Here is a 26,030-nt window from a genome sequence, read left to right on the forward strand (position 1 = left end):
GATTCCTATATAACATCATAAATATCTGGCATATAATTCAGTTAGGGGTGATCTTTATGCACTAGTGGACATGGTTTGGATATAGCTGTGGTTATTATCCTGCCATATCACTTCTCATAGGCACATTACTTTAACAAGGGTATTACACATGTACGTCTGTATAATGTTATTATACAGTTATGGCTGTTAGCCTGCCGCAGTGCTTTTTCATATGGGAGATGAACCAATTTTTCTACATATGTTATGGGGGAGCGCATTCTAAGTCTGTCGCATGAGTGTTCAACCCTAACAATATATGTATTTACTTTACATAACTTATAATGCGTACTGTGTTGAAATATAGATACTGGTGCTGCTTATCTCCCTAACCTTAGCCAATTTAACCGCACTTTAGCGCATTTATAGGGTTTTTTATATTTGACTCTCCCTTCCGTCCTCTAATCCTTTTTTTCTTGTATTATAACTGTTCGGTTTAGTTTTTTATGCAAGTCATATACACAATTAAGTACTAGTCATATCTAGATTTAACCTACATCCTATATTTACGAAAACTGATCAAACCTCTGGCTAATTAGCTAATTTGACCATCCGGGTGTACTGTTATCTAACTAATTAAGAATGCTATTACATAAGCTTATCTCTACTCTAGTATGCTACCTTTTATTTACTCTATTTTGTTATGTATTACGTTCACCTATATGTGGATAAAGGTTTTTCTATCGGTTTTTTTATGGTTTTTCTTTTATTGTGTTTTGTTTTTTGATGGTTACTAAATTAATCCGTAATTCACACTGTTTTTGGCTCTTTGATTGCCTTAACGAGTCTAACAAGTATGTACAAGTGAAAGCCACGCCCATTTTTGCTACTTAAACAGCTCTGACAGAGAGACCTGTCAGATACCGATGTGAACAAGCTTTGTGTGAAACGTACGTCATCGGCATACCAGACGTACACAGTTTCCGGGAGCGTGGAATCTCCAAACCCGACCCGGCGTCTGGTCACGTGAGCGGCTTTCGGCACTCAGCGTGCATACATCAATGGTGATACACACCCGCTCTTTTATTCAATTCAGAGCGGCTCTCTCATCCACATCAGGTCTCCTTCTGCCTCTGCACTGTGGCGGCACAACAGAGGAGGGGGAGTCCGGCTTGGGGACAGCAGAAGCAACTCGCACTTCTTCCTTCTGTCCCGGCATCAGGTGTGACCCAAACTCTCATCGTTCCCTTTCACTGCAAAACTGCACATGGGATGACAGCAGAAAGGGGAACTGACCTATTATTGCTGGGACACTTTTTCCTTCTCACAGTGATACCTATATAGATTATCTTAAAGCTCACTGTCCCTATGTTAAAATCACACATCTCCGTGATACATGTTTATTGATTATTACACTGTATATATTTCTATGTGTATTTACGATATTCATCAGTCTGATCAATGTATAAGATGGTGATACACATGTATTTATGGAGCTGAAATATATGTTCAGATTTAAGTTATGTGGACTATTTAGTTGGGCTGTATCTAGAATACACTGTACTCATATAGCCTGAATTAATCGGGGATAGAATATATATAGGCTATATTACTGGGAGAGAAGGACACAGTGTCATCAGGAGAATCTCTCCTTCTCCCCTTTTTTTCCATCAGGTCACACAGACAAATGATTTTGTGTCTAGAGATGTTTGACTATGGTGTATTCACATCTATGATTAATGCCTAAGGTGTCACATTGTATTTAAAGTATTGGGACAATGTATCTTCTTAGACCAATTGCAACACATGTTTGGTAGGATTGCCATCCTTGAAATGCAAGAATTTATATGTGATTAATGTAGGATCATCCACAGACGCTAATGATTTAGGATGTGGTGATGATTATCACGTGTAGCGATATGATTAACACTCTAAGGCTCTAAGGTGTGTTGGTAATTATCACTTATTGTGATTTGATTAATACCTATCACTCCTGCCTTCTTAGAGACATTTTTACTCCCGTCTATCAAATCAAAGGGGAAGTGCTCTAGCTGAGTTAACAATTGCCGCTAATCGGGTAATTAATATGAGATCCAATAATTTATTTGGAGAGATCTCTTGGAGTGTGTAACTACCCGATAAAAATTGTTTAAACCTCATTTTCACTCTTGTTCTACAAATATTCACTGGTTTAGTAGAAGTGTGGTTTTGTTCTAAAGAAACTGTATTTTTATACAGTGAATCTTTTTGGATCACTGTAGGTCAACACTGACTGATTTATGTTGTTTATGTCTGTATTTGACCGTCTTATTTTAAATAAATCCAGTAAATGTTAAGTTTTAATTCCATAATTACTTCATATTTGACTTAAATAAAAGAGTGCGCCACAAAATAAGCTTTCTTTGGTAGATGACCATCTCATGGTCATTCTCCTCTCTCTTTCCTCTGGGTTCCTTACTGAAAGCTGCAGCCTTATGGAGCACAGCGCTGCTGCAGTGAGCCCGGCTGGAAGGCACTGTTAGCTGGAGGCAGGAGACCCGGGCAGAGGCGAGTGATGGAGACAGAGGACTGCGCGCCATTCACGGGAAGCACCCGCGAGGTTGGAGGTCTGAGGTCCCGTCCGCGACATCACTGACCGCCGCTACAAGGATCTGCTGCGTGCTGCGTCTCTCTGTCCGGGGATCTAGTGGCCATACGTCCGGCCAGCAAGGGCCCCGCCAGCTGAGGTGAGGGAGCGGGCGTCCGTGGTACAGGGCTCCCAGCCAGGACACTCTGGTGCTGGAGGCAGGTGGGCCTAAGATGGCGGCCGAGGATGCCGGCGTCTACCAAACGCCTTCGTTGCGGCGGGGTATGGGCGGTGGGGAGCCGGGATCAGGGTCCACTTACCCACTACTATCTCCCAGGGGTGCCCCGATGTTGGGGGGGCGCCGAACCCAGTGTAGAGGGGTTTTATTAAGGTATGTCCCCAGCAGGGAGCGGAGAGCTCACTTAAAACGTGGCCTGCTGTCAGGCTCGCCCACCAGAAGTCGTTTTTTTATATGTTTTATGTCTATTAAATTATTTGTATCATAAGAGAAGCCAGTTGTGTTGGTTCTTTCTGTAAACACGTGTATAATAAATACACTGAAGAAATGTCAATATGCTAGAATATTGACATACTGTCCCTGGTTGCCCAGCGGTGACTTACCTGCTCCTGACAGCTGCAGCGGCTTCCAGGTCCTGACAGGTTATTTTGCTGTCACTTTCAGAGCAGACCTCAGAGAGGAGCAACCTCCGGCATACACTGGGGGCAACGCTCAAGGGTGGTCATTCCGAGTTGATCGCTAGCTGCATTTGTTTGTAGCGATCAGGCTAAAAAACGGCAGTGCGGCGCAATGCGCACGCGCGACGTACAGGCACAATGAACGATGCAGTTTTGCACAGGGCCTAGCGATGCATTGCAGTCGCACTGGTTGTCGCAGAGTGATTGACATGAAGTGGGCGTTTCTGGGTGGCAACTGACCGTTTTCAGGGAGTGTTCGGAAAAACGCAGGCGTGCCAGGGAAAACGCAGGCATGGCTGGGCGGGTGTGTGACGTCAAATCCGGAACTGAATAGTCTGAAGTGATCACAAGCGCTGAGTAGGTTTTGAGCTATTCTGAAACTACACGAAATTTTTTTGCAGGCGCTCTGCGATAAAAACGTTCACACTTCTGCTAAGCTAAAATACACTCCCAGTGGGCGGCGGCATATCATCTGCACAGCTGCTAAAAACTGCTAGCGAGCGATCAACTCGGAATGACCCACAATATCTGCTCCTCTCTGCAGCAATCGTATGGAGGGGTGCGCCAGGCTTCCTGTTCACTGCAACTAAATGCAGAGGTGCCGGGAGGTCCCTCTGATATTTGTGACTGCTGGAAGTTTATCTTCTGGCAGCAGCTATGGGCATTTCTAACTATTCACAGCAAGTACAACCATGTCAAAGAAAGCCTAGCCTGGCGTGGTTGCATCTGATGTGACCATGCCAGGCAAGTGGTATATTATTAATTATTTTAATTATACCATCTGTGCACAAGCATGTATATCCTTAAAACCTTGGACTGCCTAGGGTGCATTGAGGACTACACACAATATACCAAAATAAATAGCACACTGTACTCCAACACGTGTTAAAGATGTCTTTGTAAAAGTATAGTGATCTGAAAATGGGAAATATACCCAATTTAGTAAAGTTTATTTTCACTTTATTGTTCTATATCCTGTATACATTATAGATATACTGTATTGGATTCTGCATAGAAAACATTTTACTCTGTATATTTGTAGTAAATAAAATGAGCGTTATCTGTACTGTCCTGTTTACAGGATAAAAGTAGCATTAGGTATGGTTACCTGTAGTGGCCAAGTGATCCCCAATAATGCAAGAGTACCGGATTGCTGTGAATTATGAACAAAGCATCTGACATACATGAGATTACACCCTATTTATTCAGCAAGAGCTCTACAATCTATCTTTTTTTTTTTTTTTTATATCTAATAGTTCACTGTAGTATCCCTTGAACTACATTTTAAAGTTTTCACAATTTTAGTTAAAAGCAAAATAATAAAGATTGGTTATAACACCAAATACAGTTTATATTGTATGAAATTGCATATTACATCCAAGTGAATCCCTAATGAATTTAGCATAATCACTAAGGCCACAATGTGCATCAATGGAGTAATTTCACTCTTTGTATGACATATATTAGTATATCCAAAGCAAGCAGTACAGCATAATAAATACAAAGACCGTTCTCCTGAAGCAACATGAACAGAACCTGCCTGGTCAGTGCACAGTTACCTACTAACATTATTTCCACAGTGTTAAGGACAGAGAATCCTTCAAGACAGAGCTGCACACAGCCATTTTAATGACTGACATTTTATTTTAAATGCTACACACAGTTTAAACATTAGGAGCATGAAATCATAATTTTAGTTATTTTTTTTAATAACTAAACAAATTGATTATTGAAAGATTACTGCAAATGTATTTATTCTCACTCTCTGCAATTATCCTGGTATAGTAAAAACAGTGCTAACAGCTACTGTATGGTTGGAATGTTTCAATATATGGACATCACATGATCAGAAGACACCGTATATGTAGAAAGCTTTACGCTGAAACAGGAAGTGCAACCATCTTGCAGCTCTCAGTCCATAGTTTTTCCTGGAGCTCTGCATTGTATGTTATGTCAGCAGATTTTATCTTTTGACCATTATATAAATAACAGCCTCCGATTCCTTCAAGGTCCGGTGAAACAGCTGCATAGATTGATGTAGCAGCTCCTTCTTCTGCACTCTGCAAAGAAAAATTGTATAGTCAGGAAAATGTAGTTAGTGGAAACTAACACCTAATACCCCTTTCACACCACCAATGCTGGATCCCACCCGGGAATTGGAAAATGGTCCTTCCCGGGTGGGATCCGGCATTGGATGCTGTTGCTGGCTTCCCCGACCTAGCAATATGCCGGGTGGGTTGCCATAGCAGTGCGGGGCGGAGCCGGCAGCGAGGGTGGAGGCGGCTCTTGGAGATATCATCTCCGCACCACTTCTCCCTGTTGTAGTGAACGGGTCCCGGGTCGCATTGTGCAGTGGAAACGGTCATTACCCGTGTTTTCAGACCCAAGTAACGCTCTGAGACACTGATTGGTGCTTCTGGGTCCTTTTCGTGACATCATCTTGTTGAGACAGTAAAAAGTCAATTTTTAATGACATCAATAGGCTTTTACAGAGCTTACCCAGGTTAAGTGGAAACAGATCCGACCCGGGAATAACCCGTGTCGAAGTGCAGTGGAAATGCCGGGCCGACTCGGGTTGTAGCCGGGTTAAAAATCCCGTGTCAGACCCGGTACTCAGGTGGAAAAGGGGTATAAGTAACTGTGGGGTAAATGTATTAAAAGTCAATGTGGGGTAGAAGTGGTATCAGCACACGTTATGTGTGCTGATACCGCTTCTCCCCTGTGTATTACAACAGTGGTGCCAGCTCAGTGACAGGGGCGCTATGCACTCCTGACTATATTGGCGCTGCTTTCTAAAAGATAGCATGCCGATATGTAGGGCAATGTATGAACGGTAAGTAGCACTAACCGGTCTGACACCTGCAGCTATCGATCTCGACTGTCAATCAGGTATAGAAGTCTACAGTCAATGCAATACTATTGCATAAGCTGGGCCGCACACACGTAGTATGGGACCTGCGTGTGCGCATTGGCGCCATCAATAGGGAATATGTGCAAAGTGATGTGACCTGAATAACCACCCTAAGATGCAAAATTGAGGAAAAAGTTGGAAAATCCGCACAATGGGAATCGCACCTGGCTTCTCGTGTCATATGGTACAAAAAGGATAGGTGTATTAGAACACATCTGTAGCCACGTTATGCAGATTTAATATACAGGCAGACTTTTTTTTTTTAAAGCATGGATTACATTTTGTATAACTCTAATGGATATATTTAACGAAGCGGTGGGCTTTCAGGAGGTTCTGGTAACGCTTTTTAAAATGTCAGTAATAAGAAATGCAAAACCAGGAGTGTTTTGAATATAATATTATTGCCCTTTGAAATTCTACAGCCAAACCTACAAAAAAGCAGCAGATAAACCACATACATGTGTGCTGGAAATCTTGGTTAAACATTGAGTTTGATAGTATAGCAATATTTTTACTTTTCTTAAATATTGTTACACTATGCAAAATAGTTAACCCTTTGCACTGCAAAAAAATAACTGATAAGCTTAAATATTGTTTTTTAAACACAACATTGGAAAAAAAACAAAAAAAACAAACAGTATTTGTAACCAAATAAGTTATTGATCGTGTAATATGAAAATAATAACATTGATTGTCCTTTGGCTATAAATTGACTTGATAAATTCTACACAACACAAGATGGTACAAGCTACGTTTTCAAATATTCTCCTTGTTTATAAACCACATAAACAACCTGTTACACTGGTCTCTCTCTGAACACCACATGGATCATGTTCAAAAGCAAATGACTGTGCACAAAGCCAAGCAAAACGCATGAAACATTTATTCTGGGCTTTTAAAAATCCCTTGACAGGTATTTCCAATTGATTCTGTTTACTGCCAGGTACATTTAGCATTGCTAAATCTTGGAAACAGAAGATGATAAGATTATGGAAATATCTTAAGTACTGTTTAGCTGTTTTGATGTTAACATCAATATTTAATAGGCACTTACTGTAGTAAGAAGATTATTAACAATTATGATACGTTATTACAGAAAACTAAGCTACCACCACTGTGTTACATTTTGTTAATATACATTTGTAATTATGCAATACACTTTGGGGTAAACTTATTATGGCCCAAAACAGGAGTGTCCTGTGCGTTCAATGTGGCCGTTATGATGCTATGTGACCTACTGCTAATGCTGTATCTGTGACAAATGCTGGCGGACATAGAATTCAGCTAGACAATAAGTGTATTAGTACTGGCTTTCGCGCAAACTAAAAAAAATCGACTTAGTGAGCTTCATATTTATTTATTGCTAATATAGAGATTTGTCCATGATATGGAGTATACAGTAGGAAGTGCTTTGCAATAATTCCCATGCTCATCTTTCCTTTAACTATAATATCCCTTTCACACAGAAAATTAAATTACCATGTGAAGCAGTTCTACCCAGTCATTTTATGGAAAACACGGGGCCTTTTTCTGTGTGAAAGGGTCAACCCAGGTTGAAATTCCTAGGACTTCGACCCAGGAATTTATCAGGGAAGTCTAACACACACCGGCAAAACGACCCGGAATTGCTGGGATCTTCTGTCTCAAGGGGGTTTTAGTTGCAAGTTGCTGCAAAAGTTGTACTTTAATAATAACAAAAGCATAGTAACAGTTAATATACAGACAGAAAACATGTTTGAGAAGTGAATTACTGAGGGTATCCCCACTGTTAGACATCATTTATCATTTGTGTTCTGACAGTCTACCTCAGAAGGGTAGCAAAACAGATACCTACTGCATTGCCAGTTAGACAGGGATCTGTTTTGCACATACAGTACGTGACACAGCATTGGTGGGTTACACAAGCTCAAGCACTATGATTACTCATTATGGTATGTGTTCTGTTTGCCTAATTATGAAGAAATGCTCTATTTTAATAAAAATGAATAAATGTTACATTTTACACATCTGCATATTCAATATGTATCTGGACTTAGAGTGCCCCAAGCAATTTACATCTGACTTAATACTTGCTTTTTCTCATCTAATTCTATCCAATGGGCGCATTAACAATCCTATAAAGCAGTGGTTTCCAAATGCGGTCCTCAAGGCACCCTAAGGGCTAAATTTACTAAAGCTTCCAAAACAGAGGATTGATGATGTTGACCATAGCAACGAATCAGATCCTGTCTATCATTTCTCTATTGCCTTTTAGAAAATGATAGACAGCATCTGACCAGTTCTCTGTTTTAGAAGCTTTAATAAATTTAATACATTTCTGTGCATATATATATATATATATATGCAGTATATATATAGTATATTTATAGGCAGATAGATAGATCTCAAGCACTGTCCTGCAGAAACGTAAGTGTGGTACTCTGCTAGGATGCCACGTTTGCAATTAAATGGTTCATGAAATTTCATCCCGGCTGGATATTCCACGGTCAACTGTAAGTGATATTATTAGAAAGTAGAAGTGTTTAGGAACAACAGCAACTCAGCCACGAAGCGGATGACCACGCTACATCACAGAGCGGTGTCAACGACAGCTAAGGCGCATGGTGCGTAAAAGTTATCAACGCTCTGCTGATCCCATAACTGAATAGTTCCCAACTTCCACTGGCATTAATGTAAGCACAAAAACTGTATGGCGTCTGCTTAATGGAATGGTTTTCTATGGCCGAGCAGCTGCATGCAAGTCCCACATCACCAAGTCTAATGCCAGGCTTGGTTGGAGCGGTGTGAAGCACATTGACACTGGACTGTGGAGCAGTGGAAATGTGTTCTGTGGAGTGATGAATCACGCTTCTCTGTTCTGAAGTCAGATGGGTGAGTCTGGGTTTGGCAGATGCCGGGAGAACCTTACCTGCTTGACTGCAATTTATGTCAACTATGAAGTTTGGTAGAGGAGGGATTATGGTAGGGGGCTATTTTTCAGGGTTTGGGCTAGGCCCCTTATTTCCAGGGAAGGGCAATCTTAATGCTTTGCCAAGATATATTGGATAATGCTATGTTTCCAACTTTGTGACAACATTTTGGGAGAAGACCCTTTTTTATTACAACATGACTGTGCCCCAGTGCATGGTTTTCATGGTTTTGCCTTGTAAGTGACTGTCCTTTTAAAAAAAGTCCAAGTTCGGCTGGTATCCCACGCAGCCGCTGAACTCGGACGCCATTACATCCGGCCCATGGTTTGATGAGTTTGGTGTGGTAGAACTTGACTGGCCCACACAGAGCCCTGACCTCAACCCCATTGAGCACCAACTGGAACAGAGATTGCAAAGCCAGGCCTACTCGTCCAACACCAGTGCGTGACCACATGAATGCTCTACAGAACGAGTGGGCGCAAATTCCCCCAGAAACAATCCAAAATCTTGCCGAAAGCCTTCCAAGAAGAGTGGAAGCTGTTATAGCTGCAAAGGGGGATCAACGCCATATTAAAGTATATATGTTTGAATACAATGTCATTAGAGTCCCTGTTGGTGTAATAGTCAGGCGTCCCAATACTTATATCCATATAGTGTATAGACAGGGCCGTAACTAGGGGGGGGCTAAGGGGTCACGTGCCCCGGGCGCCGGAGTTGAGGGGGCGCCGAGCTCACTGCCTGACAACGCGCACCGGTAGCTGCGACCACCAGCCGCCTTGCAAGGTAACGCTCCCCCCCCCTTACAGCCTGCCTTGTTCGGAAGGGAGACAGCTAATCTGACTATAGTGATCTGCGTGCAGGGATGGGGGGACCTGGTGTGAGCAGAGGGGAGCTGACGGGGGTAGTGCCTGATGCCGCTGCCACTGAGAGAGAGTGAAGTGGACCCTGCTTCACTCTCAGTGGCAGCGGCATCAAGCACTATCCCCATCGGCTCCCGCTCTGCACACTAAGTACGCCCGGTCCACTTCACTCTCTCTCAGTGGCAGCAGCATCAAGTACTATCCCGGTCAGCTCCCGCTCTGCTCACACCACGTCCCTCCATCCCTGCACGCAGATCACCATGGTCAGACAGAACACCGGCCCATACAGAGCCCGCGGCTGGAATGTTTCTGCCAATCGGATCACAACGGAGGCAGAGTAGATCAGTGCTACAGTAGCACTGCCACAGCTTAATTGCAAAAATATGCCTCCGGCTCCGCCCCCAGATGAGTGAGGACTGCGGGACCTTTGGGACCTTTTGGGGAGCTGCTCAGACCAGCAGCCAACGGAGAACACAGGCATACTACAGGAAGCCTTGGTGAGTGTATAACGGGAAATGAGTTTGCATACCATACTAACATGGTATACTTCTACTGTGGAACTCTTCTACTGTAGCTGGAGAGAACATGATGGTCCATGGGATGGGAATGAGGTGGCTAGGGTTCGCATAATGTGGCTAGCGGGCAGGGGGCATGATGTGGCTGCAAGTGGGTATTATGGCTGTAGAGGCATTATGTACTGTGGCTACAAAGCATCATCACTGTAATGTGTGGCATCACAATTATGGGCTGTGTCACAACGATGCTCTTTGTATTGACATTTTTTATTCCCTTTCTTTTTTTTCTGTTTATTTAATTATATTTTATTTATTTATTTTTTATTTATTTTATTATTATTCTTTTTTTATTTCTGCGTCTGTGTGTGCGTGCGTGCGGGGGGGGGGGCTTCCTTGCCCCGGGTGCCAAAAATCCTAGTTTCGGCCCTGGTATAGATATATACAGTATATATGTGTGTGTGTATCTATATATTCCATGGCCATAGTGTCCCGCGGTCTGGGGGGAGGTTGGTAGGGGTCTCTGTTGTATAATTGATTCGAAATAAAATTGAGAATTGAGTGTACTGTTGCTTTGGTTATAAATTGCCTTTATAGGATCTATGAAATACAAGTTACATTACATCACAGCTACATTGTAAAAAGTCTTCTCTTATTCAAGAACCATTAAAACCACCTGTTGCATCGCTCTCTCTGAACACCACATGGATCATGTTCAAAAGCAAATAACTGTGCACAAAGTCACCTTATACACATGAAACATTTATTTTTAGCTTTTAAAATCCCTTGACCACTATTTCCAACTGATTCTTCTTATTGCCGTGTACATTTTACATCATTAAAACTTGGAATCTGAAGATGCTAAGATTTTGCAAACATCTAAAGCACCGCTTAGCTATTTACTACAGCAGGGAACTGTGTGCATTTGATATAGATTGCCTTACATATCACCATTATTGTATCATTTGCACCAAAAGAAGGGGGGACCTCTCAACAAATTGTACACACTATGGGGGTCATTCCGAGTTGATCGCTCGCTAGCTAGATTTAGCAGCCGTGCAAACGCTATGCCGCCGCCCACTGGGGAGTGTATTTTAGCTTAGCAGAAGTGCGAACGCATGTGCAGCCGAGCTCTGCAAAAACAGTTTGTGCAGTTTCTGAGTAGCTCTGAACCTACTCAGCGCTTGCGATCACTTCAGCCTATTCGTGTCCGGGTTTGACGTCATACACCAGCCCAGCGAACGCCCAGCCAGTCCTGCGTTTTTTCAGACACACCTGCGTTTTTGCAAACACTCCCCGAAAATAGCCAGTTGACACCCAGAATTGCTCCCTTCCTGTCAATCTTCTTGTGGCCGTCAGTGCGAAGGAAAACTTTGCTACAAGCTGTGCATAACCACAACGGGCTTTGTACCCGTACGACGCGTGTGCACATTGCGGCCCATATGCATGCGCAGAAATGCAGTTTTTGCACCTGATCGCTGCGCTGCGAAAATCGGCAGCGAGCGATCAACTTGGAATGACCCCCTATAACCCTACCTGTCATGTGACAAACAATTTTACAAGAGCCCTTCTGATGCGCAGCCTATATTGGGGGGTGTTGCCATTTGTTGTTACTGGAGGTCCCTCTCCCATATTTGGAGCATCAAAGGAAACATTGTGAGGATTTAAATCCCAAATGAGATAAAGCTTTGTAAATGACAAACAACCAGGTACGGAACAAGGGGATGTACAAATATTTGAGTATAGACTGATCTTTACAAAACTAGTCATAAAGGTACCTCAAAAACTACTGTTTAAGTAACTCAGTAATTTCATTTCACTTCAAAAGCAATAGTCCAGGAGCATATCAGGATTGGCAAACCAGTTAGATGTGATTGTCATTAATTTGCCTATAGGGCAAATTTTTTTATCGCAGGGTAGAATGTTATCTGAATGTGTGATTTTTACATACAGTCCTGGGATGACTTCTTAAGCCAACTATGGACAAGTACTGATGTGTTGTCTGGAAATCAAAACCAGAATCTTTTTTTTATTTTTTATTAATTTTATTATATAGGAGCAAAACTATCTGCGAAACTTTTGAACATAGTAAGGAAATAATGCAACTACATACAAAGCCAGGACTAAAGTAAATAATTTTTTTTGTTTCTAATCCCTACACCTGTACAGAGATAGCATCGAGATGAGAAATTCTTTCACTATGTTTTTAAAGTCAACATAGTGAAATTGTGCTTCTATATGTGGATTATTCAAATTAAGGCAACATGGCTGGGTTTCTGTTACTGACACAGAAAGAATTATCATAGTGTAGTTTTACATGAATGACATGTCAATGTAAATCGAATTATATTTTTCTGTATTTCCTATATAGCATGTACAGAACAGAACATATAATACAAAACTAATGTTGACATGTTACAATTTACCATTTCTAATTGAAAGTTCTTGGAAGTACAGTAGAAGGAAGTGAGGAGGAAGTAAAGGAATAAGTTGTATTGTACAAATCAAAGAGGCTGTTCAGTAATAACTGTTCCAGGAAATAAACAAGATGCAGCTTGCTGTACTTGAATGCCAAAAAATGCTCCAGTTTGTTCTAAGCAGTTACCGTAGCTGTGCTGGGCACACAGAATAGCCAATTCTGACATCAAGCCCAAAACGTAGAGTTTCCAAAGTATTACAAGATACGGAATGTTCCCATTCATTTACAGCTATTTTCTGAATGACAGAAGGTCATACAGTACTTGCCAAAAAACATAGGCACCAAAAAATAAAACCAATTCTGGTTTATATGTCCATACCCATTTGCGCTCAGTCTTTTGCCTGCATGTATTTGGATGCTGCTTGCATGCAAAGGATACACCTGTCAGGATCCCGGTAGGCAGAACACCGATGCTGAAATCCTGACATTATTCGGAATGCCAACACCGGCATCCTGAATAGGTTCATCATCCCAGCGTCGGAATCCCTACAGTCTTGACCGCCGCCATCCCATAAGCCAGCAAATTGAACCCAACCCCTGAAGACGAGTGAATATCACAGCCAATACCAAATGACAAATAGTGACTTCTTAATTCTGACACTTATCCCCATTGACTGTGCTCCATAGGTATAAGTATATCTGGTGTTCATTGCAGAAAACACATTACACCAGTATACTCTATGTTAAACAGCACATTTAGGGGTCTATTCATGAAGCAGTGAAAAGTGTGGAGAAGTTGCCCATGGCAACCAATCAGCATTGAAGTAACATTACTAAATTGCATACTATACAATTGCACGGATCAGCTGATTGGTTGCCATGGGCACCTTCTCCACAGGCTCATTTCTCCACACGTTTCACTGCTTCATGAATAGACCCCTTAAAACATTTTTAAAAATAGGTTCCTTAATGTAATTATACAGGGGAGGGGTCCTGGGGTGCACACCGGTAATGAGAGGTGCGACCCTGCGGAGACCTTTCAGTAGAACTGCATACAAAGAAAAAGGTTGCAGGTGCACAATTCAAACATAATGTAATGTAATTACAGTATTATTATCATCAGTATCATCTATAATAATAGGGTGTAATATCCAAATAAACAAGAAGAAAAAGCTTTAGTGTTTCCTATTTGATTTTGTACACAGTAACCAGTGCAATGCTGTACACTGTATGTAGCAGTTACACAATGTTGCTCCTTTTGAGAATAGTGCAATGTACCTGCAGCAGCAATCCATTTCATGATTGGAAGGTCAGTCAGCAGTGTGGTTTCTAAAGTGAGATGAGAGCCCAGGGATTTTGTGTCACCTTGAAATATTTTTAAGCATAAAATAGGCTTCAAAGCAAGTGACAGAAATGCTAAGTATCCATCAAACAGAATATGTTAACAAAGCTGCACTTAATTAATCAGATCTTTGTGAGTCAGAATTCAAAAGGAAAAAGCCCAGCTGTGCGTGTATTTCAGGTAAAATAGAGGAAATGTTTGGTTCATTTGCATAATTAGCACTTAGACTTACCAAACATATATTTTTTTAAATAAAATAAAATAATGAATTTTTCTAAATATTAAATGACTACTTAAAAACATTGGCCCTCATTCCGAGTTGTTCGCTCGTTATTTTTCTTCGCATCAGTGCGATTAGTCGCAAACTGCGCATGCGCAACGTTCGCAGTGCGCCTGCGCCAAGTAAATTTGATAAAAAGTTTGGTATTTTACTCATGGCTTAACGAAGAAATCTTCGTTCTGGTGATCGGAGTGTGATTGACAGGAAGTGGGTGTTTCTGGGCAGAAACTGGCCGTTTTATGGGTGTGTGCGAAAAAACGCAGCCGTTTCTGGGAAAAACGCGGGAGTGTCTTGGCGAACGCTGGGTGTGTTTGTGACGTCAAACCAGGAACGAAACTGACTGAACTGATCGCAGTGGTAGAGTAAGTCTCGAGCTACTCAGAAACTGCTAAGAAATTTCTATTCGCAATTCTGCTAATCTTTCGTTCGCAATTCTGCTATGCTAAGATACACTCCCAGTAGGCGGCGGCTTAGCGTGTGCAAAGCTGCTAAAAGCAGCTAGCGAGCGAACAACTTGGAATGAGGGCCATTGTGTATTAATGTCTTCATGTACTATATGAATAATTAGTAGAATCTATTTTAGAACCCTGAAATCACTAAGGATGTAATAAGGCCCTCATTCCGAGTTTATCGCTCGCTGCCGTTTTTTGCAGCGCATCGATCAGGTGAAAATCGGCAATTCTGCGCATGCGCTAAGTACTTTCACACAAAACTTTGTACTTTTACACAAGGTCGAGCGACGCTTTTCAGTCGCTCGAGTGTTCGTAGTGTGATTGACAGGAAGTGGGTGTTTCTGGGCGGCAACTCAGTGTTTTCAGGGAGTGTGCTAAAAAATGCAGGCGTGCCAAGAAAAAACGCAGGAGTGGCTGGAGAAACGGGGGAGTGGCTGGCCGAACGCAGGGCGTGTTTGTGATGTCAAACCAGGAACTAAACGGACTGAGGTGATCGCAATCTAGGAGTTGGTCTGGAGCTACTCAGAAACTGCAGGAAAAAATTTTCAAGCAGTTCTGCTAAGCTAAGATACACTCCCAGAGGGCGGCGGCCTAGCGTTTGCAATGCTGCTAAAAGCAGCTAGCGAACGATCAACTCGGAATGAGGGCCTAAGCCCAGAAAATCTCCAGTTTTGGTGAATATGGCTGTTATTGCTGAAATAAGAACTTTTTGCTTTTCATCAAGGGTTGCCAGTTGCCACCAAGTGTCACCACTGGTAGCTATATCCAGCGATAGCTTCAACACACTTTTCATGGGAAAGGTAGCACCTGCATGCAGCACACAGTCGCAGTTATCTGATCACTATTGCCATATTGACTAAGAAAGGAAAAAAGCTTTATTTATTTGTAAAGCATTTTTCTCCATTGTGAATAAATAAAATTTTTACGTTTTTACTAATTTACTATTATTATTTTTTCTTTCATAAACTGATACTAGAAGCCAGAGACCAAACTATTAGTGCAGTCCGCATGTGTGACTGGGCAATGCTGGGGCACGCATATGCAGAAGTGAAGCAACTGGTTGGTGTTGTGGTAGGTCGCCGCTAATAACGCCAGCCAGTATTATCTTGGAGTTTTGCACTGCTCATCTATCTTGCCAATTTTGTCATTGATAAATAGGCAGTTAAGACAGATGAGTTGATATTCCATCTAGGAACATCTGAATTAGGTCTGCCAGCCTTCATAACCTTTTTATTCTTTACCACGATAAAATTTAAAAAATATATATATAAAAATGTATATAATTATACAGTTACCGGCCGGATTTCTTATAATATACAAATCAAGACATAAAACATTTAGTGTATCTAAAACACACATCTATTTCACATAGAGAAATTTTCCTCCTAAAGGCATATATTTAAATCTTAATGCACATAAGGGAACTCCAGTAATTGAGAACAACTGCCTTTATGACTCCTATGACCTCGCAGGCGTCCCTGCAATATAGGATATCTCGTAAAGAGTGTCCACTGGGGAAGCCGCCGAGGACACATGAAGGCGGAGAAACGCGTATGTGAACAAGTAAGTTTAAAGCCGGCCGGCTAAATTAACTTCTCAAGGAAGTGCTTGCTGTCTCCATTTTACTACTCTACTCAGTACCCGGATACCCGGACCCCAGTGCTAAGGGGGAATAGGGAGTACGCTCCCGTATCTGAGTTAATCCACATCTTAATTAGAGGCAGATGCGGCACCCTGGTGCTAGAGGGAGGATCGCTTTATCAGCTTGATATAACTACATTGAGAATGTGGTCTTGCTGATATATGGACACTCTCACACCTGAGCTCCCCTACATTGCATTCAGAGACTGCGGAGATACTCCGATGCTAAAAGAAAGGATATAGTATGTAAGATTTGTCCAACAAATATTGCGCTGGTACCTGTGATTTTTGGGACAGCTTATAAAGAGTGACTGAGGTAACAATTTACCATTTTCTCTCCATCATAAAATCAAACGGACAGTTTACGAGATATCCTATATTGCAGGGACGCCTGCGAGGTCATAGGAGTCATAAAGGCAGTTGTTCTCAATTAGTGGAGTTCCCTTATGTGCATTAAGATTTAAATATATGCCTTTAGGAGGAAAATTTCTCTATGTGAAATAGATGTGTGTTTTAGATACACTAAATGTTTTATGTCTTGATTTGTATATTATAAGAAATCCGGCTGGTAACTGTATAATTATATACATTTTTATATATATATTTTTTAAATTTTATCGTGGTAAAGAATAAAAAGCTATAATTAAATGCTAAGCGCAGTTCCAAAGTTTTTTTGTTCTTTCTTGTTGTATCTAATTGGTGGCAGAGGAACCAGGCCCCAGGAACGTGCGGCTAGCGTTTGATTTAAACATCAGCGCCCAATTTTGTGTTTTTTTTTTTTTTTTTAGCCTTCATAACCGATACAAAACTCAAGTCAAGTAAAAGCAAGAGAGGAAGTGCTGTCCGTGAAAGTATCAATCAATCCAAAATTTATTACAAACACAATACATACATTCCACTAGTCACAATAAACACAAATAAAAAGAAAATAAAAATATATAAAAAATATAAAATCACTCTCTTTGAGCTAATGAATGGTTTGCAGACCCGCGCTGAAAGTAAGTCAATCTGTATCCTCTTATTAACTATGGAAGAACAGGTTTGTATCCAAATAACTGAGCTCACCTTGTTAATTTGTAACAACAATTTTTAGGACGTTCTTTCAGAACACTGTGATTCCACACAGCGGTCAACGGTTAATGGAAAGTAAATGCACAGTTTGTTAGCTGATAATTTCTTATATGTTACTTGCTAGCAAAGGCACCCCGTTTAGTATTGGTATAATCAGTCAGTATAAAACATGATAAGCTCCACAGTAAAATTACTGGTTAATTACAGACCATCGATTTGAGGCAATGGTGTGGCAGCTTGATGAAAGGCAGGCGCATAATATGTAACCTTGGTCCTGCTGTGGTCCACTGACAATCATCGGTCTATTAGATGGACATGCTTACCCCAGCCTCTGTGGTCCATGCGGTGTGTCCTCCTGTTACTGGCGCTAGCTAGCCAGACACATTCGGAGTGGTAGCTGGAGCTGACGGGAGCTGGGCTGATGGGAGCTCGTAACATACACACTAGAAAGATATATCTGCAGATCAATTGATCTGCAGATATATCTATGGACGGATCAGGCAGTGTGCTGTGCATACACACTGCCCGATCCGTCGGGGACTGACGTCATGAACTGGGCGGGCGTGTACACACGCCCGCCCAGGTCAGCTGTCAATCACCGCCGGCAGCCGCAGCATGTGTACGGGCGGTCGGCTGACCGCCGTACACACACAGTGACGCGCCAATATATCAGTAGATATATTGGCCGTCGGCTGTGCTGCGGGGCCGACGCGATACGTCTGTGAACGAAGGAGTTCACAGACATATCAGCCATACACACTGGCCGACGGACCCGCGATATATCGCCCGTTCAAGAGAACGGCCGATATATCGGCCAGTGTGTACGGGCCTTAACGCTGTGGATCAGTCTGCAGATCTCAACATATGGCGGTACTTGACATGCTTCTCAGCCGCTGAAGCGGGGCTGTTTCCTCAGTAGGATGGAAGGTTTAAATGGACAATATAGCAACTTTTGAATAATCATACACTATTCTAGATGTCACTTTGGAGATGTGGTCTATCATCTCCAATAAAAATGAGGTCTGTATTTTCTGTTTGTGTTTGTCACTCTCTAAGTGCCTGAATCTTTGAGTACCTCAAAAAATTGTTGTATCCAGAAACATTTTGAACCCATACATTAGGGGAGAATTGGGGCAATTACCAATTCTCTGGATGACTGGGTTGGGGGATCGGGGAAATCCAACATGTTGGAAATCCTCGATTTGGTTAGGGATTTTTAACATGCAGTTTCTCTTAATTCCCTGATGGATCACCAATCATCGATGTCTGCTGATGACCGGATCAGCATCAGGGAAGTGGTGCCTTAGATGAATGACCCGCTTAAAATCTGCTGTGTAGATGCAATAGTATCCAGTGCACATACCTGGGCATATCTTTTTTTTTTTTTTTATCTACGGCAAACAAAAATAAAACTGCTCAGAAAATAAACTTGGCTATATTCAAGACTCCTGTTAAGTGGCTATTTTACCAACAAAAAAGTAAATAAGAGAGGTCCTTAATGATGATTTTTATTGCAAAGGCAGTTTGGCTGAGTTGTATTGTGACACCATCTTGATTTTTAAACACTTTGACTGACACTGAGCTTCACAGTATGTCCCAACCTCCCCACTCTGTGATAATGCCTGTATTTCACCTATATTATACAGTTTCTTCCTCTAATCTCTGTGGCATTTACTATTTAATTTTATACTGGGAGAAATTACACAATATGTAAATTTTGCTATTTAGAAATGCAACACCAATTTGGCCCTTCCCTCCTAGGTCCCAGCCATTGGCCCAGCCAAACCCTTTTGTTGGGGAATCTCAATGTAATGTCAGAGAGGTGAGAGAGGGATGAAAGGGCAGTACAGTGATTGTAATACACACATTAAAAATATCTGAGGAATGCAGGAGATAATTGCAGTATCTACTTTGTTACATCTTACTGATGATACTAAAACAATAAATATGCCCCTGTAATTTTCAAAATGCTTTTACCTGTGGTAAACGTTATGTGGCTAGATGTGTTCCAGAAAGTATGACCACTAGAGTGGGTGCATCTGCCAGGTCATAATGTGGAGGCCTACACTCTGTTCTATAGACCAAGTGTCTGTTCTATTGAACAAGTGTAGGGACTGGAGCATGTGCAGTGAAACCCATGTTCATTCTCTGAAGGGCAGACCATGTCACCTTTAGGGGGTTTCCTTTTGCCAAGAAATCCCACTAGGTTTTACAAAGTGTTGTATACTTTCTAGGTCATGCAGGAGCTTAGTGTGTCTGTCTGATCCACTAGCCCAGAGGTTCCCAAACGTGGTCCTCAAGGCACCCCAATGGTCCAGGTTTTAAATGTATCCATGCTTGGCCACAGGTGACTTAATTAGCACCTTAGTCAATTTGATTTAACCATCTGTGCTGAGCCATGGATATACCTAAATCCTGGACTGTTGGGGTGACTTGAGGACCACGTTTGGGAACCTCTGCACTAGCCTGTCTTCTGGTATTGTCAATGTGACTATCTCTCAGTCCTGTCTGTGACCCTGTCTGTCTCTATGACCTGTGACCCTGTCTTTAAGCACTGTCAGTGTTATCGTCCCTCAGCCCATCTTTTGTTTTTTCTTTCTGCCTGTCCTTTCAGCGAGTCCCAGTCAGTCAGTTTTTTTATGAAGGAAAGGGGAAGTCCACCGCAAAGCATTGATATGTGTAATATTGGCTATGACTGTATATTTGAATGTTTACAGTATTTGTTCTCTAGGTGATGTAACACACTAGGTAACCATGAAAACATAATAATAGCATTTGACTTGCAGTGCAGTCAGCGGCAACAACCAAATGGCGGATGCAGCAAGCAAGAAATCCCAGCTCTATGGTAAATGTATCTTGCTGCATATTGACTGCTGTCTTGAATATGGCTGAAACATACACTGCGTGGTGGCTACAGCTGATTCACTGTAGGTAACATTTTATTTTATACGGTTCTCCCAGGAATCCTGAAGTATGTCAACCAAGTGGTCAGAATGAGGTAAAACCAATTTAGTAACCTTCTGATGTTTGAACCTGTCCGGTTTCTTAGATGTAGTAGCAGGCTCAGGATCATCATAAATATGAAGAATGAGCCTGAGAGCCTCTAAGACAGGGCTGGCCAAACCGGTCCTTGAGATCTACCAACAGTTCACATTTTCCAGACCACCTAGCAGTTGCTCAGGTGTAGTCATTACTAATTAAGATGTGCTGCATTCATTCCTGACTGACAATTCTACAGAGCTCCAGGAGGCCTGGAAAACATGAACTGTTGGTAGATCTCGAGGACCGGTTTGACCAGCCCTGCTCTAAGAGATCAGGAACATCCACCTGTTAAACAGATTCCTGAACAGAAACGTCATGATCATCAGTATACATGCCATCTTCAACGGAAGAGGTATCTGGAACATGCATATATTGAGAGGAAGTAACAGCCCACTTAGAGAACTTCTTAGGTTTAGTCTTAGGCGGGCGAGAGTCAGGAATACGTTTATCCAAAGAGTTATTCAAGTGCTGTAACTGAGTGGACAGAGCATTTGTCCATGGCGGATTAACCGCAGGGTCCATATAAGGCTGATAAGGCACAGGAGGTCCCATAGGGGGCGCAAGTCTAGTTACCAGCATAGTCAGCAAATTAGAAAAGGCAGACCAAGGCGGGCCCTGATGTGCCCCCGTTGTTACAAACTGACTGGGGGGTACAGGACCCTCAAAACCTGAACCCTCCCTGCAGCCTTGTTATCCTTAAATGCATCTGGGACATCATAACCCCGCACGGCGGAATCAGCTCCAGACCCATCACCCCTGTAGCTGACATGATATGAAAGCGTAAACCACGGGCGACACAGTACAATATCAGCAGATATAATACCTAACACAAACCCCCGTGCCATGTGACAGCAGAAACAGAGGATTTCTGAGGTAAAATGTGACTGAAAAACACGGAGAAAAATACAAAATACGTATATCCTGTGAAATACCTATATTATCTAATAACCCTGACGCACGGAGCCCCCTCAGGTTACAGAATATAGGGATATCAGTAGGAGTGAGATACACGGAGTAGAGATCACCCAGCAGCTATATGCACACACACACAGTCACATGTACAATGCAGGAATTATGACAAACAATAAAACTGCACTGGACTAGCAATACTATTACTGAGTACAGCTATGTATATACATTATACACAGATATATCAATGCACAGTAAAAACTGGATGAATATCACAGGGTACTTGTACTAAATAACCCTGAAGTATGCACTTGTTCTTAACTAACACTGTCTAAATGACATGTAGAATACTTAAGTGTCCTGTAAATGCACAGCACTGATGATGCAGGCGGCTTTACAGAGGAGGCATCACCCAGCAGTCCCAGAATTAGCGCAGCTGTGTGTAATGGCACCCAAACGTTGACAGGGAGTGAGGGAGACAGAGAGATGCAGCTCCGGGGCAGGAACATTTACTCTAAATGGCGCCATGGGGCTGGGGGAGGGGCTACAGGCCAGAGCATTATCCCCTTGCTGGACTTCACCACCAAGTGCTGCGGGTCTTAATAAAATGGATTACAGCCAAATCCGACCTGTGCCCTTGCCCTGGTGGTCTAGTGGGGTCCCTGTACGGCCACAGTGTCCACGCCAGCGGGTGCGGCCCGCCTCCTAAAGGCCGCACCAGATCGCGATTTTCAGCGGGTCCCGCCTGGGGGACCCTCATACCTCCTCCCTGAGTGCGGCCATGCGATCCCGGAGAACTTCGGTTAGTGTGTGTGCCCTGGGTAAAGAACCGGTGCCTCAGCTGTAAGTACCCGGCAACCAGGGACGCGGGAGTATACAGCGCCACTGAGGGAGGTGATGGAGCTGCAGCAGGAGATATCAGAATGATATCTAGCACTAGAGTGCCTCTGCTGCAGCCCTTGAAGTCTTCTATCTTCTTTAAAACAAACTGAGCTCCTGTGCACGGAGGCGGGGTTATAGAGGAGGCGGCGCTGAGCATTTTGGGAACAGTCAAAGCATTTAGCCTGTTGGTGCCTCGGATCAAGATCCTACTCTACACCCCAATGTTATTCCCTGTGGAATACCAGTGTACTCCGCTGCAGAAAGTCTAGTTACGGCTCTGCATACAGGACAGTATATGGTAGCCTGCTAAAATATGGGCTAATACAGTATATTGCTCATAGGCTCATAGTGAGTCTCTCATATAAACTAATAATATAATATAATATAATCAGAGCCGGTAAATAGAATAAAAACAATTTAATAAGTATTCTGCTACAAATAACATCAGTATATAATATAGCCAATAGATAATTAATAAATCCTAAATATATCAGGCTGAAAGGTTACTTGCTGGCCAGCAGTATTTAATGGCAAAGAAAATTGTAGATAAAACTTCTCTTCTGAGAGATCAGTGCACTGAATGAGCTGTGCCGTATTCAGACAGCATGTGGTAACTTAATATCAGTCAGTGGATAAACTGTAGCGCACTGAAGTGGAAATGTAACGGCTCAGAATTGTTTGTTACAAGTGTCCATTTACCTCCTGGTACAAGACAGCGGTGTGGTCCTGCCCCCAGTACCGAGCGTCCTCGGATAGAATTGTCTGTCCACGGGGGTTGCCTTTTCCGTCACCAGCTGTGAATGACAAGTTGATCCACGGAGGAAGTGTAGAGGGACACTTGATGTTGACGCTTCGTCCAGCGTGTGAAGGACAGCTGACGGCGGGATGGGCAGATAGCAGAGTCCAATGAAACTCCTGCTCAGCTGGGCCGTGTTTCTCCGTCTTTGCCACTAACGCTGCTGCAGCTACGGTGGAGTGGGCGGAGACTGATGCGTTTCGTCACTAAACCACGTGACTTTCTCAAAGTAATGCCCCGTCACCCAGAGAGATAACTTTTAAAAGGCTTTAATTCGTGCCTTCAGCTGTGGAGCTCACAAAGAATGTTACGTTCAAACAGATTCACAGACTTGTTAATAATTTACCGGCTCTGTAAAATAATCTATCTCAAATTACGTAGATTCACTGGCAGAGAAGTTTAAATATATTTTGTATTGTTGTTAACTCAATAAAATAAATATAAAATCACCAAACAGCTAATCTAGGGTTAATAATATCTAAACATAAATATAAGAAAAAGAAGGAGGGGGGAGCGCATACGCTCATGGAATCAAAAGAAGCAGCATAGTAGAATATAATAATTATATAAATAAATAAAAATAAACTATATCTTAATAGAAAAATCCTATAGTGTAGACATAATCTAGTTTTTTCTACTAAACAAGTTGACGATCCGAAACACACAATTTTGATATGTGTATATATAAGGAAGGGACATTATGTAGTGGGAACCTTATAGAAAATAGAATGAAAGATTAGGAGACTTGAGGAGGGGATAAATAATAAACAGTATAATTTCATAAATATATTCACTCTAGTAGCACAACTCATTATATATATGCAAATGAGTAACTGTAAACTAGAAACATGAATTTAACAAAAATATTCTCAATATGTTGAGGATTTTTTAAATAATTTAATCGAAAAGGGAGAGGAAAAGCTGGGTATATAGGGTTCTAAAGGTCTATTTCAATGGACTCATTTAATCCTTCAGGGACAAGGGTCTTAAGTTTATGTATCCAGTAGTTCTCTCTTATACACAGTTTTTTATATCTATCCCCACCCCTCTTAGTGGGACAGATACATTCCACGCCTATCAGTTTAATGTCCTTAGCATTTTTAGCATGATGTTCTAAAAAGTGTCTGGAAACACTGTGGAACAGAAAACCCTTTTCTATATTCCTCTTATGTTCCAGAAACCTCACCCTTAATTTGCGCGTTGTCCTCCCAACGTAGATAAGACCACAGGTGCAAACCATAATGTAAATAAGATATGTGCTGTTACAATTAATAAATGATTTAATGACAAATTGCTCATGAGTAGAGGATTCAAAAGTATGCGTATTATTTTTAATAAAAGAACATGTAATGCACTTCCCTTGTCCACATCTATAGCAACCCGTAGGTTTAGATGGAAGCCACTGTATCAACTGATTCTCATTTCCCAGTTCACCTACTCTTTTATCAATAAAAAGACTAGGTGAAATGTATTGTTGTAAACTCTCTGATTTCTTAAAAATCACGGAAGGTACTTCTCCAATCTCAGTTCTAAGTACTTTGGGGTCATTCCGAGTTGTTCGCTCGTTATTTTTTTCTCGCAACGGAACGATTAGTCGCTAATGCGCATGCGCAATGTCCGCAGTGCGACTGCGCCAAGTAAATTTGCTATGCAGTTAGGAATTTTACTCACGGCATTACGAGGTTTTTTCTTCGTTCTGGTGTTCGTAATGTGATTGACAGGAAGTGGGTGTTTCTGGGCGGAAACTGGCCGTTTTATGGGAGTGTGTGAAAAAACGCTACAGTTTCTGGGAAAAACGCGGGAGTGGCTGGAGAAACGGAGGAGTGTCTGGGCGAACGCTGGGTGTGTTTGTGACGTCAAACCAGGAACGAAAAGCACTGAACTGATCGCATTGGCAGAGTAAGTCTCGAGCTACTCAGAAACTACACAGAGAAGTCTTTTCGCAATATTGCGAATCTTTCGTTCGCAATTTTGATAAGCTAAGATTCACTCCCAGTAGGCGGCGGCTTAGCGTGTGCAAAGCTGCTAAAAGCAGCTTGCAAGCGAACAACTCGGAATGAACCCCTTTATCTGAAAGGAGGATAGGAAAATTATTAATAATAATTATAATACAGGTTGAGTATCCCTTATCCAAAATGCTTGGGACCAGAGGTATTTTGGATATCGGATTTTTCCGTATTTTGGAATAATTGCATACCATAATGAGATATCATGGTGATGGGACCTAAATCTAAGCACAGAATGCATTTATGTTTCATATTCACCTTATACACACAGCCTGAAGGTAATTTTAGCCAATATTTTTTATAACTTTGTACATTAAACAAAGTGTGTGTACAGTCACACAATTCATTTATGTATCATATACACCTTATACACACAGCCTGAAAGTCATTTAATACAATATTTTTAATAATTTTGTGTATTAAACAAATTTTGTATACATTGAGTCATCAAAAAACAGAGGTTTCACTATCTCACTCTCACTCAAAAAAGTCCATATTTCAGAATATTCCGTATTTAGGAATATTTGGATATGGGATACTCAACCTGTAATAATAATTTTATTTATATAGCGCTCTTTCTCCAATAGGACTCAAGGCGCTTAACAGATACATAGCATAATATAGTACAGAAAATAATGAAGTACATTCTCATAAAATACAGAAGCATGAAGATACTAAAAAGGACATTATGGAAATGCTTGAGTAAACAGAAAAGTCTTGAGTCTACTTTTGAAGGATTCTATAGTTGGGGCCTCTCGCA

At 41.8% G+C, this 26,030-nt stretch overlaps 1 protein-coding gene across 3 annotated transcripts in view; it reads right to left on the bottom strand.

Annotated features, from left to right (window-relative positions):
• Nucleotides 1-4,850: 4,850 nt before the first annotated feature.
• The window catches only part of ZBED1 (zinc finger BED-type containing 1), a 506,379-nt gene continuing 485,199 nt past the window's right edge, over nt 4,851-26,030 (bottom strand). For all 3 annotated transcript variants that reach the window (XM_063955484.1, XM_063955483.1, XM_063955485.1), the window contains one exon: nt 4,851-5,298. In XM_063955484.1, the coding sequence (XP_063811554.1) occupies nt 5,113-5,298 (186 nt within the window). In that variant the 3' untranslated portion in view covers nt 4,851-5,112. The remainder of the gene's footprint in view (nt 5,299-26,030) is intronic.

Source organism: Pseudophryne corroboree, chromosome 2, assembly GCF_028390025.1.
Source record: "Pseudophryne corroboree isolate aPseCor3 chromosome 2, aPseCor3.hap2, whole genome shotgun sequence".
NCBI lineage: Eukaryota > Metazoa > Chordata > Amphibia > Anura > Myobatrachidae > Pseudophryne > Pseudophryne corroboree.